Genomic DNA, 15,766 nt, shown 5'->3' on the forward strand with positions numbered 1-15,766 from the left:
AGAGGAGGGTGCCAGATCGCCTAAAATTGGAGTTACAGATGAATGTTAGTCACCGTCTGGGTGTTGAAAATCAAATCCAGGTGTTCTGGAAGAACAGCAAGTGCTCTTAATTATTGAGCCATCTCTCCAACCTATTCGTGGTTTAGTTTTTTTGCTATTAGCATTTTTTAATTTACATAATTTTCTCCCTCCAACTCTCCTTCCATGCCCCTTCTACTCCCTCTTCAGTGCACCTCATCAAATTATTTAGTTATTATTGTTACATATATTCCAAACCTGGATCCTATGCAAGAGCAGTAGCATTCTTACCTACTGAGCCAACTCTTCATGCTCCATTGCTCTTTTTTGATAGTGTTTGTTCTTGTTTTCTTCTAAGACAATATTTTCAAAGGCTCATATTTAATATATGATCTCTGAAGCCTTCTTGATGTAGGGCACTCAGGGGTTTAAATTTTTCTCTCGAAACTGCTTTTTATTATATCCATAAATTTTGGTATGTTGTGGAGTTTTTTTGTTATTTTGGTTTGGTTTGGTTTTTGGTTTCTCGAGACAGGGTTTCTCTGTGTAGCCCTGGCTATCCCGGAACTCATTCTTTTGCCCAGGTTGGCCTCGAACTCACAGAGATCCACCTGCCTCTACCTCCTGGGTGCTGACATTACAAATTTGTACCACCATTGCCCAACATTTAACTTTTTTCTTGATTTCTCCCTTAAACTAATTTTCATTCACAAGTGGGTTATTTAGTTTCTATGAGTTTATGTACTTTCTGCAGTTTTTGTTGCTGTGATTCCCAGCTTTATTCCTTTGTAGTCCAAAAGAAGACAGGATGTTATTTCAGTTTCCCTAAATTTGTTGAGACTTGCTTTGTGTCCTAATATATGGCTAGTTTTGGAGAAAGTTCCACTGGCTGCTAAAAAAAAAGTATGTTCTTTAATGTTTGATGGAAGTTTGTGTAAATGCATTTGATATATAGTGTCATTTGGCAACCGATTTTTATTTGGTTTTTGTCTGAATGACCTGTCTGTTGGGTTCAGTTCCCAGCACCCATATGGCAGCTCACAACTGCCTGTATCTTGTTCTAGGGGATCTGGCTCCCTCACATGGACATACCTGCAGGCAAAACACCAATGCACATAAGATAATAATAAATTATTTTTCAAAAGAAAAGAATTGACATGTCTTCTGGAAGGTTTTGCTTTAATCGCTATGAAAGTCCTTCCCTGCCTCTTATTGGTTATGGTTTGAGGTCTGCTTTGTCAGATATTAGAATAGCTATCCTTTCTTGTTTCTTACTTAAATTTGTTTGGAATCCCACCCCCCTTTGATTTCTTTGAGATGGGGTTTTTTCTGTGCATCCCTGACTGTCCAGGAACTCACTCTGTAGACTAGGCTGGCCCTGAACTCACAGAATTCTGCCTGCCTCTGCCTCCCTAGTGCTAGGATTAAAGGCGTGAGTCACTAATGCCCAACAGGAAATACCTTTTTCTATCCTTCAACGCAAGTTGGTGTATATTTTTGATAGTGAGGTATGTTTCTTGGAGGCAGCAAAAAGAAAAAAAAATGGGTCCTGTTTTCTAATCCAGTCTGCTAATCTGTCTTTTTATTTGGGGGATTTATGTCATTGATACTGAGAGTTATTATGAACATGCTTATTAATTCCTGTTACTTTGTTATGGTATTTTCTTGGGCCTCTTTTGATCATCAACTGTTGTAGAGTTGTTGATTTACTACTTGTGCCCTCTCAGGTCTATCAGTCTTCTCTTCAGACTGCAGTATTCCTCAGTACCTCTGTACAGCAGGGGTGGGTTATTCTAAAGGGCCTGTCTTTATATGTAACTTGGTATTTCTCTCTTAGAATATCATTTATTTGTTTTGAAACATTCTTGCTATGTAGTTGCTGGCCTACAACTCACAATTCATGCCAGGCTGCTGGCCTTGAAATTTTCTGACTTTGCCTCCAAATGCTAAGATTATAAGCACCACACTTATATAGGATTTTTTTCTTTTAATTTTTTTAGATTTATTTGTTTATTTGATTTGATGTGTATAAGTGTTATGAGTGTTTTGCCTACATGTATGTCTGTACACAACACAGGTCAGAAGATGTCTTATTTATTGGAACTGTGCTTACAGGTAGTTGTACACCACTTTGTACACTAGGAACCAAATCTAGATAATCTGCAAGAACAGCAAATCCTCTTACCTTCTGAGCCATTTGTCCACCTAGACACTAGAACTTTTTAAAAGACCAAGTAGGAGAAAAATAATTTTTAGTACATTTGATGATATCATAGCTAAGTAAACACGGACGGTTTATGTATAGATTTGCTAACAAACTGTAAATGGCCAGTGACCATTAAGCAATTAAACTATGTTTACTTGGTTTGGGGGTTTGGGGTGTGTGTGTGTGTGTGTGTGTGTGTGTGTGTGTGTGTGTGTGTTTGCTGAGGAATAGGCCCAGGGCCACATGCATGTTGGGCAAGTACTCTGACACTGAGCTTCATTCTGATCTTAAAGTTCTTCATACGTCAAATTGGGAAAGTTCAGTGAAACATAATCTAAAATGTTCGCAAACACCTGGCTTTAAGCTCACTTAGAGTTTCTGAGTTGTAGTATAAATTAATACAACTCTTTTTGGAATGCCAATTGGTGACATTTCCCCATTTTCTAAAACACAACGTACAAAGTCTAGTTACAAATCCACTTTCGGGATTTTGTCCAATAAAAAATGGTACAGCAAGCCAGGTACAGTGGTGATACATGCCTATAATTTCAGTTCTTAGAGCTCTAAAATAGGATAATCATGAGTTAAAGGCCAACCTGAGCTTGAGCCCCTATATCAGGGAGAAAAAACAAAAATCAAAATACACTTTAGAAACGAGACCTCAAAGATGTCAGCTCTCTGAAAGAGAACGTGTGGATCAGAGAGTGCAGAAGCAGCATAGTAGCTCCAGCTCAGGACAGCTCTGGTTCTAGTCTGAATTCCAGACTACTGCTTCTCTGTTATTAGAAAGGACATTATTCGGGCCTTTGTCAAAATTTGAAAGAACTCTGTAGTTTGGGTCGTAGTATTATACTATCCATCTCTTAGTGGTGCTCCTATAAGGTTTTATAAGAAATAGCTATGGACTGGGGAGATGGCTGATCAGTTAAGAGCACTGGCTGCTCTTCCAGAGCGCCTGGATTTGATTCTCAACCCCCCACATGGCAACTCACACCTGTCTGTAACTCCAATTCTAAGGGATCTGATGCCCTCTTCTGACCTCCATTGGCACCAGGCATGCACATAGTACTACCTTATGTACATGCGGACAAGATACCCACACATATAAAATAATAAAGTAGAAAGTGTCATATTTAGAGACTAGACACTTATTAATTTCTCCTAAAGGAGTATCATGAGATGTTCAATCAAATTATTTTCAAGAAAAAAAAATAACATGGATATGTTGTTCTCCACATCATCATTTCAGTCAGTAAGTAGAATAAACATTGGTCAAGAGCATAACAGTCAGCTGTGGATGTAGCTAACTGGTAGAGTCCTAGCCTAGCATGTTTGAGGTCCTAGGTTCAAGTCATTGCCCTCAAAGAAAATAGATTATAATGGAAGTGAAAAATTCCTGTCATCTTGCACCATTGCAATGATCTTGTAAGTGCACTTTACTGATTACATATATATCAGAAGGTTCTCAAATCACAAAGTCATATAATTGTAAGAGAGAAAGCAAATGAATATAAAGAAGATGTAACCTGGGTATGGCAGTACATGCCTGAAACCCAGGCAGAGTTGGGAAGATCAGAAATGAGTTTGAGGCTAGCTTGGTCTACATATTGAATTTGAGGCGAACCAGGGATATACAGTAAGACTGAAAAAAAAAATCACCATTTAGGAAACTTAGGAATCCTTTGCATTATACTCTTATTTTCCAAGGATGAAATTATTTTGAAATAAAATTTTGTAAACATTTATTTTAGAAAAGATTGAGATAGATATATATTCTTACAAAAGCAGCAACATTATTGCCAAGTTACAAAGCAAGTTTCAACAATATAATAATAGTCTGTTCTCATTTTTGTAATGATGATGTGTAAACACAAATGCATAGGGATAATCTGTTGCTAGTGTTTGAAGGTGAAGATTATTCATAATGATTGAACTTTTTAAATAGGTATCAATTTATTATTCAGTGAATAAAACATTTGTCCAAATGGGAATTTTTCAACAGCCTGCCCACTGCCTAATTTCCCTCTCTACTGTGATTGCAGCACAGCCCTCAGCTTAGCAGCCCCATCATTTCGCCAGTGCAGTCACCAGCACCAGCTCAGCTGTCAACACTGAAGACCATCCGTCCCTCAGGACCGCCACTTTCCATCATGTCCCAGTTTGCTAGACCTTTTGTTCCTGCGCAGGGTAAGTGTTCCTGAATCTTGTCACAGGTTCAGAGAACGGTAAACCATCCTCATGATACCTGTCACTCTTCTCTGTATAACTGTATACATTTGTTTAGTTTGCATGAGTGTGTGCTACATGTGAAAATCAGGAGTTTGTTCCAGGGATCAAACTTGTGTTATCAGTCTTGGTGCTAATACTTAATTAGAAACTTAGTAATTCCCTCATAGTAATGTACACAATGTTTTATATTTGTTCTGTGTTTATAGTTTGCTTGTTAAGAAATTGATTTAGTAAGCATTTATACAAAATTTGATGTGCCCCCACTTTATGAATAAAGAAAATTCGTTATTGTCACTGTACCTCGATGTACTTACAGGAACAGATAGGCATGGGGATGATTAATAGCTACTGTGGAAATCATTTACCTAGGGCCCAAAAAAAGAAAAGAAAAAGGTGAAAACTTACATGTCCATCAGAAAGAAATAGGTACATTATAATTTGGCCATTTGGTACACTGTTTCTATATTAGAGCCATGCTTTGAAAATTTTTGTTTTAAATGATGTATTATGGTATGTGTTTGTTTGTGAGTGCAGGTATCCAGAGAAACCAAAAGTTTCAGAGAGTCCCTGGATCTAGAGTTGCAGATGATTTTGAGTTGCCTGCCGTGGGCATCAGGAACCAAACTCGGGTACTTTAGAAAAGCAGCAGATGCTAATCCCTGAACCATCTGTTTATCATTTATGGGACTGGAGAGAATGTTTGTGTATATCACTTCTTTTACAGAAGACCTGAGGTTTTCTAGTACCCACATTAGGTGGCTTACAGCCACCCACACTTCCAGTTCCAGGGTGTCCAACCCCTCTTTCTGGCCTCTTCAGGTGTGCACTCATACACAGATTCAAACACACATTTGCCCACAATTTTTTTTATAAAAAAAAAAGAATTATTAAATGGGGAAGCATTCACCATATGATTTTTGTAAAGCAGGTTAAACAGGCATTTCAAAAACCAATATACAGATTTCTATCAAGCCCTTGATAAGTTAATCAACAAAGCCAATTGCTAAAGAAATTTATATTAAAACAAGAATGAGCCCTTATTTTATGCCCACTAGAATAAGTATGACGAAAAAGGCTGTCAACACCAAAAGTTGAAAATACAGAGAAAGCAACTTTCTCATTTTAGTGATGAGACTATAATAGAATATAAACACTTTGCAGAAAGTGGAAGCGGTTTCTTTTTTTTTTTTTTTTTTTTTACACAGGAAGAGTTCTTTATTGTATATTGGAGAAATAGCCCTGTGTGCGGGTTCAAGGTGCAACATACAAAATGTGGAAAAAATATGGAACGCTTCACGAATTTGCGTGTCATGACAAGCGGTTTCTTATAGTTAACAGCATGCCACACAGCTCAGCCATTCCACTCCTAGCTGGAAGGAAAAATGAACTATGTTCACAAGAACATTTATAAACAGGGTGTGGTGACACACACATTTAATCCCAGCACTCCAGGGGCAGGTGACTCTCTGTGAAATTAAAGCCAGCCTGGTCTTCAAGGCAAGTTCCAGGACAGCTAGGACTGTTACACAAAGAAACCCTGTCTCAAGAAACAAACAACAAAAATAAGATTTATAAATATCCCAAACTGGACACGACTTAAGCATCTATCACTCAGAATGAATTATGTGTATAAAAATACTGCTTAGCAGAAAAACCTTGTGTCATGTGGAATACATAGTATGACAGTATCTTTAAAAATAAATAAGTGAGCAAAGCAACCACATATTCATTGTCTTATTCATTGTTTTTAACAAAAATCGAGACTTTTAAGGAGGTGTACTGTATGGTTCTAATTATATGAAATTTGCCTAATAAGTTAATCTAATCTGTAAATTAGAAATCAGAAAGTGAAAATGAAATGTAGAAGTAACTGGTAAGGAAATAAGAGGGTAACTATTTGGAGAATGCAAATATCCTTTGCTCTTGGTAGTCATGGTTATATAGACTTCCTACTGTCAGAATTTATCAAACTACCCTTCAAATATCCATTTTTCTCGTATGTTAATTCTACCTCACTTTTTAAAGGAATTATATATTATGCACACAGTAGACATGAGCACACAACCTGGCGGTGGTAGCACACTCCTTTAATTCCAGTACTCTGGAGGCAGAGGCAGGCAGATATCTGAATTCAAGGCCAGCCTGGTCTACAGAGCAAGTTCCAGGACAGCCAAGACTGTTACATAGAGAGACCCTGTCTCTGAGGGGAGAAAAAAAAGAGCACACTTGTATAATAGAACAAAGACTGAAAACATACATACCAGAATATCAGAATTGATAGAATTTCCCGAATGGCTTGTATTTTCTCCTTTTTGAAAAATAGTTTTTCATTATTAATATTTTATTTCATGAATATGGATATTTTACCTGCATGTATGCCTGGTGCCTATAGAAGCCAGAAGATGGTGTCAGGTCCCCTGGAACAACATGGTTGTGAGTGAGTCACTGTGTGGGTGCTAGGAGTTGAACCTAGGTTCTCTGGAAGAGCAGCCAGTACTCTTCTAGTAAGTGATTTCTCCAGCATGATTTTCACCTTTTAATTCTGTATTCCTAAATTTTTTATAGTTCAGTTACTTTATTTCTTAATTTTATTACTTAGTTTTATTACTGTACATGTATGCCATGGTGGTGAGCACACATGAGCCACAGCTTATGTGTAAAAGTCATAGAACAACTTTGTGAAATAATTCTCCTTCTACCTTTATATGGGTTCTGGGAATCAAACTCAGATCATTTGCACAACAAGCACTTATATTATTGAGCCACCTAGCCAGCCCATCAATTACAATAATCCAAAACAAGAATGCTTGTTATAAAAAAGTAAGAGAGAGAGATGGCACATGCCCAAGTAGTGATGGTGCACACCTTTATTCCTGGCACTCAGGAGGCAGAGGCAGGTAAATCTCTTAGTTCGAGGCCAGCTTGGCCTCTAAAGTGAGTTCTAGGACAACCAGGGTTATACAGAGAAACCCTAAAGCAAGAGAGAGGAGGGGGGACAGAGAAAGACAGGACCCCTTAAACACACATATATGCTTGGTCACCACAGAGTGGAACTCTTTGATAGGATATGAAGGATTCGGAGGTATAACCTTGTTAGAGGTAGTTTGTCCCTGCTACTGCTCCAACACAGTGGGTGCCATTATGTTCCCCTCCATGGTAATAATGGGCTAAGCCTCTGAAACTCTAAGAAAGCCCACAATTAAGTGTTTTCCTCTGTAACAACTGCCTTGGTCTTGGTTCAGATCACTAGCTGCTCTTCCAGAGGATCCCAGGTCCATTCCTAGCACTCAAATGGCAGTTTATAATTTTCTGTAACTCTAGTTTCAGGGAATCTTGTGTTCTCTTTGGGCCTCCATAGTACTACATGCATGTGGTACACGGACATATATGCAGACAAAGCATCCATACACATAAAAAAAAGTGTGTTGGTGATTTTGTTTTCTGTTTTTGTTTGTTTGTTTAGTTTTTGTTTTTTAAGAGTGCATATTGTTCTCGTAGATGAAGAGTTCAGTTCCCAGTTCCCAAAACTCACATCAGGCAACTAACAATGACTTCCAAATTAGTGCCATGAAATCCAGCACCTCTGGGCTCCTGCACTTGTTTGTATATACATGTGTAGATATATGTCTATCATGCATACTCATGATATTTTACATATTTTTAAAATAGAAAATAAATAAATTAAAATGGTGAAGAACACCTAACCCAACCCAGTCTTAATCTTAACCTATTGGGAATAAATTCTGTCATATACAGTCAAATCTAAGGTGTCATAATTTTTAAGCAACTTGCTGTGTATTGTAAGTTTGAGAATTATTGCTTTGTTTTAATTTCATCATTGTGACATACTTAACTCTAACTTGTTTATAGCTGTTGTGGTTGTGTTTCTTCACACTGTACATTGTGTCTGAGATTAGTTGGAGAGCTGAGGGATGGTGAAAAGCCAAGTCATTCTCTCTAAGCAAGTACACATGCTAAAAACATATAAAAAACTGGGCGGGGGGCGCTCACACCTTTAATCACAGCACTTGGGAAGCAGAGGCAGACAGATCTCTGAGCTCAGGGCCAGACTGGTCTACCAAGTTCCAGGACAGCCAGGGCAACATAGATAAACCCTGTCTCTAAAAATGAGAAATAAATAAATAAATAAGAACACATATAGAAGCACATATTTCATTGAAAGGGAAATGAGAATAGATTCCAGACCTAGAATGTAAATGTACCTATTGTTGAAAGTGTAGAAATGCTAAGAGGCATGCATGGTGGCAAGTACCTTTAGTCCCAGCACTTGTGGGGCAGAGTCAGTCAGATCTCTGAGTTGGAGACCCCATGGTCTACATTGTAAGTAACAGCAAGGGTTACATAGATCTTGCCTCAATAAACAAAAAAAGAAAAAAATCTATGGTTTATTAAGAGTGAATTTGAGGATCTATAAAACTTAATGTACAGATCCAATACAATGCCCCCCATCAAAATCCTAGCAAAATTCTTCAAAGACCTCAAAAGAACGGTACTCAACTTCATATAGAAAAGCAAAAAACCGAGGATAGCCAAAACAATCCTGTACAATAAAAGAACTTCTGGAGGCATCACAATCCCTGACTTCAAACTCTACTACAGAGCTACAGTACTGAAAACAACCTGGTATTGGCATAAGAACAGACAGGAAGACCAATGGAACCCAATCAAAGACCTGGATATCAATCCACACACCTTCGAACACTGGATATTTGACAAAGAAGCAGAAAAGGATGAAATGGAAAAAAGAAAGCATATTTAACAAGTGGTGCTGGCATAACTGGATATCAACATACAGAGGAATGAAAATAGACCCACATCTATCACCATGCCCAAAACTCAAGTCCAAATGGATCAAAGACCTCAACATAAAGCCAGCCACACTGAACCTATAAAAGAGAAGGTGGGAAGTACACTTGAACGCATTGGCACAGGGAACCACTTCTAAATATAACCCCAGCAGCACAGACACTGAGAGAATCAATTAATGAATGAGACCTCCTGAAACTGAAAAGCTTCTGTAAAGCAAAGGACACAGTCAACAAGACATTACAACAGCCTACAGAATGGGAAAAGAATCTTTACTAACCCCACATCTGATCTCCAAAATATACAAAGACAGGTCTGATCTCCAAAATATACAAAGAACTGAAGAAATTGAACACTGAAAGAACACATAATCCAATAAAAAAAAGAGAACTCTCAACAGAGGAATCTAAAATGGCTGAAAGACACTTGAGGAAATTTTCAACATCCTTAGTCATCAGAGAAGTGCAAATCAAAACAACTCTGAGATTCCATCTTAAAGCTGTAAGAATGGCCAAGATCAAAAACACTGATGACAACTTATGCTGGAGAGGTTATGGGGAAAAGGGAACACTTCTGCATTGCTGGTGGGAATGCAAGCTGGTACAACCCCTTTGGATGTCAGTGTGGATTCCTCAGAAAATTAGGAAACAACCTTCCTCAAGACCCAGTAATACCACTTTGAGGTATATATCCAAAGGATGTTCAATCATGCCACAAGAACATGTGCTCAACTATGTTCATAGCAGGTTTGTTTGTCATAGCCAGAACCTGGAAACAACCTAAATGCCCCTCTATCGAAGAATGGATAAGAAAAATGTGGTTCATCTACACAATGGAGTACTACACAACAGAAAAAATAACGACAGTTTGAATTTTGCAGGAAAATGGATGGAGCTATAAAACATCATTTTGAGTGAGGTATCCCAGACACAGAAAGACAATTATCACATGTACTCACTCATAGGTGGTTTTTAAGCATAAAACAAAGAAAGCCAGCCTACAAACCACAATCCCAGAGAACTTAGACAACAATGAGGACACTAAGAGAGACTTACATAGATCTAATATACATGGGAATTAGAAAGTAGAAAAAGACAAGATCTCCTGAGTAAATTGGGAGGGAGCATGGTGACCTTGGGGGAGGAATGAAGTGGAGAGGGTAGAGGCAGGGAGGAGAGCAGAGAAAAATGTATAGCTCAATAAACATCAATAAAAAAAAATTTTAAAAACTTAATGTATCTATTTTTTTAATTTATTCTTATATTTATTTAATACTATTTCGTGTGTATGGGTATTTTGCCTACATATATGTCTATGTGCATTGCTGCCTGTGAAGGTCAGAAGAGGGAATAGGGCCCCTTAGAATTGGAGTTACAGATGGGTATGAGCCACTATGTGGGTTCTGGGAACCGAAAGCAGCTCTTTCTGTTAACTGCTGAGTCGTCTCTCTGGCCCTCAAACTGACTGCAAACTGGTGCGGGAGAATTGTCTGTATTCTGTCAATCATTTTTTAAATAAACTTCGATTGGCCAGGCAGGAAGTATAGGCAGGAATATCAGACAGGAAATAGAAATGATGCAATGAGAACAGGGAAATTCTGGGAAGGAGGAAGTTGATTCCTCCCACTCCTGCCCAGACTCTGAAGAGGCAAGATGTGAGCTGCCCACTGAGAATGGTACCGAACCATGTGGCTAGCATAGATAAGAACAATGGGTTAATATAAGCTGCAAAAGCTAATAAGTAGCCTGAGCTAATGAGCCAATCAGCTTTATAACTCATAGAGATCTCTGTGATTTTCTTTGGGGCTTGCCAGCTGTGGGGTACCGGGCAGGACAGAAACCCCAACAAGCAGGCCCCCTTCATGTTACAGCAAACTCAGAGATCTGCCTGCCTCTGCCTCCCAAGTTCTGGGCAAGGGCATGTGCCACCACCACCCTACTAAAATTTATCTTTTAATAAGTAATACATTGCCATGGTTCAGAAGTAAATGGAAAGATGTCTCAGTGGTTCTTCTTCTGCTCTTACAGAAAATGAGTTTGGTTCCAAACACCCAAATCAGCTAGCTCGCAACTGCCTATAAGTCTATTTCCAAGGGAATCCAACACCTGGTTTCCTGGGACTCCTGGCTTCCTATCCACTTAAGGAGACACACAGGAACATAAAAACACTAAGGAAAGTCTGGCAAATGGTTGGCTTATAAGGAAACTTGACTTGGCTGCCAAGCCTGACAACCTGAGTTTGATTTCCCAGTACCCACCTGATGGAAAGAGAGAACTGAGTCCTGCAGTTGTCCTCAGACCTCCACTCTTGTGTTATGAGAAGTGCATGCCCACACGCAATAAATAGTAAATAAATAAATGAACTTTGTTTTTAAGTAAATGATGGAGCTAGAGAGATGGCTTCTCGGTTATGAGTGAATACTGCTGTTGTTGAGGACCTGAATTTGGTTCCCAGTTGGTCAGCTCATAACCCCCTTAACTCCAGCTCTAAAAGATATGATACCCTCTTCCAGCCTCCCTGGGCACCTGCACTCATGTACACAGGCACATACACAGAACTAAAAAGTTGGCTGTTTTCTGGTGTATACTTTTAATACCAACTCTTTGGAGGCAAAGACAGTTGGGTTTCTTTGAGCTTGAGGCCAACGTGATCTACGTATATAGTTAAAAATAAAAAGACCTTCAAAAACTTTTTTATAATAAATTCATAGTTTCAGGGCACATAATGCAATTTCTCCATCCCTTCTCCTATTCCCCTGTCCTTTCTACTCAGGTGTTACCCTGCCGACGGTAATTCTTCTCCTTTCAGAAGCTTACACTTGCTTGAAGAAGTTAAAGAATATTTTCATTTAGAAACACAAAAAAAAGTACGTCTGGTTCAGTAAGATGGCTCAGCAATTGAAGAATTAAAGGAACTTGCCTTCAGTTCTAATGACCCCAAGTTCAATTCCCAGTACCCACATACTAGAAGGAAAAAACTAACTTCTACAGGTTGTTCTCTGGCTTCCATACTCCCTCATAATTTATTTAGCATGCACACACATACAGGCACTCAAATAAATTTTAAAAATACATTTATTATCAATACCTTTTTCCCACCAAACATGTTTTCTGTGTTTATCTTTTTTCTGAACAGTTTACAAACTCTGGTAAGTACATTATAGTCAAGAAGAGGGAACCATGAAATGTTTTTTGGGTTTGTGTGTATGTGTGTGTGTTTTGGTTTTTTTGTTTGTTTGATTTTTCAAGACAGGGTTTCTTGGTGTAGCCTTGGAACCTGTTCTGGAACTCTCTCTGTAGACCAAGCTGGCCTCGAATTCGGGGTGCTAGGATTAAAGGCATGCACCACCACTGCTCGGCCTTGAAATGTGTTTTTAATGACTTTCAGGAGATGCCAGGTATCCACTACTTGGCCAACCCCTACAGTACAACCCTCCTACTCTTCTGCATGGACACATTCCACACCAACAGGTATGACAAGCAGTTCCTACTCCACACACTTGGTTGTCAAGCATCCTAATTTTTTTTGAGAATGTCAGAGGTGCTAGGGCCAGCTGTCTGCACTGGCTGAGTTCTGTGATACTTGTTAGCACTGGCCCTATGTAGAACAGAGCAAGGGACAAGATGGCAGCTGCACGGCTAAGTGTTGCTTTGCGACTGATCCCAGAAAATGGTGGTAGCCACAGGTACAGTGCCCTTGTTTATGAAAGACAGTCTGCAGGGGAGGACCTAGTGAGCTGTGCAGTAGAGGCCCAATGTTATAAAGCAGATCCAGCCTGGGACTAGTTTAATCTCTCCTCAAGTACAAAACCCAATGTTTGCTTAGCTGCTATGCTTTCAAATATCACAACTTACTTTGCAACTCTTCCTTGTTTTCTAGGGTCAGTCTGGCAGCAGGCATGGAAACCGAGGACGCAGACAAGCTAAGAAAGCTGCATCCACTGACCTTGGAGCTGGCGAAGCAGGTGTGTCAGTAGATGTTGGTCTGAATATTCATCCCACCACACCACAAAAATGGGCTCCGTTTTTCTAGAGTTCTTAAACAAGTTCCTCGAAATTACTCCACCTTCAGGTTCTTAGATGTGATGTAAGGGTATACACTGTAAGGCCTTGGCAGTTAGCTTTAGAAGCAGAAAAAAAGGCTACAGGGAAAAGGTATCAGAGTAGCAAGGAAACAAAGGGCACATTTTCACCAGTGGAGAACAGTGAGAAGTTATCGTCTTTCTGTGCTTTTGCCTTTTATTTGAGTTCTGCCGAGCAGTGATGGGTGCTGAGGGCAGGTGCTCTTTTCTTTATTTCACACTGGGAGTGGGAAGCTCAGAAAAGATTTGCCTAGTGACCTGCTCTAGAGAACACCACTGGTTAATGCTATACTTTATCAGGTGAAGACTGAAATCAGTAGCGTAGCACTTAATGCTGAGTTGTAATTATTTTACAGAGAAAAGGAGATTTTGTGAGTTTACATAATGTCAGAACATTGTTTTCTGTGTCCTTAGGACAACAACACTCTTGATCCAACGTCTCTGGTGATAGGTATGCATTAACTCTCACCTTTTCCATGCTAGTTGTTGGCAAGGTCTTGGAAATCACAGAGCTACCAGATGGAATAACTCGAATGGAAGCTGAGAAACTTTTTGGGGAACTCTTTAAAATTGGCGCCAAGATCCGATGGCTCCGCGACCCCCAGTCTCAACCCCAGCTACGTCGTCATCCTCTCTGCTGTGGCAGTGGGGATAGCACTGTCAACCCTGAGCGCTCTAAACCCAGTGACCTGGCCTCTACGTACACTGTCTTAGCCACGTTCCCCTCCATTTCAGCAGCACAGAGTGCACTGAAGAAGCAGATCCACTCAGTGAACAAGTTTAAGCTGAGAATGAGCAAGAAGCACTACGACTTCCACATTTTGGAAAGGGCAAGTTCTCAGTAAACCAGCCACTTTTGGACCCCTCTATAGTTCCCCTGCCCTCTCCCATCTGATTGGCTTAATATGTGGAGCAGATGTTAATATAGAGACTCCTGGGATGTGTGGCCACATGTTACAGCTTTTGGAAAAAGGCCAGGGACCCAGTTAAGGAAGGGGGATATACCTATTTCACCCCAGTGACTATAGGAACCCACACAGGAATGATACAGAGTTGGCAGCTTTTCTAAGGAAATGCTGTTCAGATGCCTCCTAACTTTTATAGTTATTTTGTTTTATATTTCTGAATTCTTGTATCAGATCCAAAGCTCTATGTACAGCAAATTATTCTTCAAAGTGATTATAACCAGTTGCAACCTGTATTTCTTTTTGCAGCCAGCACAGTGTGAACCAACTCAGACTTTGGGAGAAAAAGAATGCAGGAGTGGAATAACCGAGTCAAAACCATGTCAGAACTATCCTCTTGGGGCTGCTGAGGGTGCTAAGGAGACCCACAAATAGATGATTATTCCTCCACTGAATTGCTGAACACAGAAAAGTTTTCCAGGAAATCCAGAACTCCCTAACAGGGTCCTTCCTTCTTCATTTAGGTAGTATGGCCATTAAGTGTAAGGTAATTATGTTCTCAATGCCTCTTAATCAAACCACTTAGATTAAAAAGAAATAGGAAAAAAAATAAAATAAAAATAAAAAAAATAAAAAGAAATAGGAATCATCCTAGGCAGGAAAATTATTCCACTTTTTTTTAAGTGTCCTTCCAATAACTCAATGCCACTCATCTGCATTCTCTTATGTGGATATTTTATCTCCTGAGGAAATGCACTTGACGAGTACTGAAAACTTCTTAAGTGGTTTAAGTTTTGTTTTCATTGTTTGCAGCAGATTACTGGACATCAAAGATTTATTGCACAAGGAACATATGAACAAGGAACCTTATTTTTAATTTCTGTGTAATTTTGCAAGGCTGTACAATGTGCTGATGCAAGCCTTTTTCAGTTCAAGAGAATAAATGTTTACAAATGTAGACTCACTTTGTCTTTTTTTAATCGGAAACATCTCTAGGGGCTGGTAAGGTGGCTTATCAGATGAAAGGACTTGTTGCATATCAATCTCTAGAACCCTTAAAGGGAGAAGGAGAGAACCCACCCCACAAAGTTGTCTTGTGGCGCCAGTGTGTTTTCCCATGATGCCAAAAGCAGTAAGGAAATAATTAGTCACAGCTGACAACAAAATAGGATCTATACTCTCATTCAGGCCAAGGAAAGTTAGTTTTCTTGATCCCACCAATGAGGGACCTGTGTCCTGTGAACAGTCAAAATAGACCTCAGAATAAAAACCCACCATTCTTGTGTGCTTTGATGTAAGTCGAGGCAGCATATCCACACTGCTGCACAAAGCAGCTAAGTAAGACCTGAGCAGAGGCCAGCCAGGAGGTCTTTGTGAAGGCGGTCCGAACCTTGCATCCCAGCAGTATTCATGGTCCAGTACCCAGCTACTCAGAGTTGGCCCTGTGTCTGTGATTCTTGAAGCTTTGAGAACTGACCCTGAAAGAAAACCTAAGGCATT

The 15,766-nt window shown here is 39.5% G+C and overlaps 1 protein-coding gene across 8 annotated transcripts in view; it reads left to right on the top strand.

Annotated features, from left to right (window-relative positions):
- Positions 1-15,226, top strand: part of R3hdm1 (R3H domain containing 1) — a 134,352-nt gene extending 119,126 nt beyond the window's left edge. For 5 of the 8 annotated variants that reach the window (XM_041648178.1, XM_041648180.1, XM_041648184.1 and 2 more), the window contains 5 exons: positions 4,267-4,411; positions 12,668-12,750; positions 13,160-13,244; positions 13,845-14,191; positions 14,576-15,226. In XM_041648178.1, coding sequence (XP_041504112.1) covers positions 4,267-4,411; positions 12,668-12,750; positions 13,160-13,244; positions 13,845-14,191; positions 14,576-14,701 — 786 coding nt within the window. In that variant the 3' untranslated portion in view covers positions 14,702-15,226. Of the gene's footprint in view, positions 1-4,266; positions 4,412-12,667; positions 12,751-13,159; positions 13,245-13,844 lie in introns of all 8 variants that reach the window. The other 3 variants (XM_041648181.1, XM_041648183.1, XM_041648186.1) reach the window with 1 other exon arrangement.
- The last annotated feature ends 540 nt before the right edge of the window (positions 15,227-15,766 follow it).

The sequence above is a fragment of the Microtus oregoni genome, unplaced genomic scaffold, assembly GCF_018167655.1.
Source record: "Microtus oregoni isolate MIOR12 unplaced genomic scaffold, Mior012 000003F_ref0000135, whole genome shotgun sequence".
NCBI lineage: Eukaryota > Metazoa > Chordata > Mammalia > Rodentia > Cricetidae > Microtus > Microtus oregoni.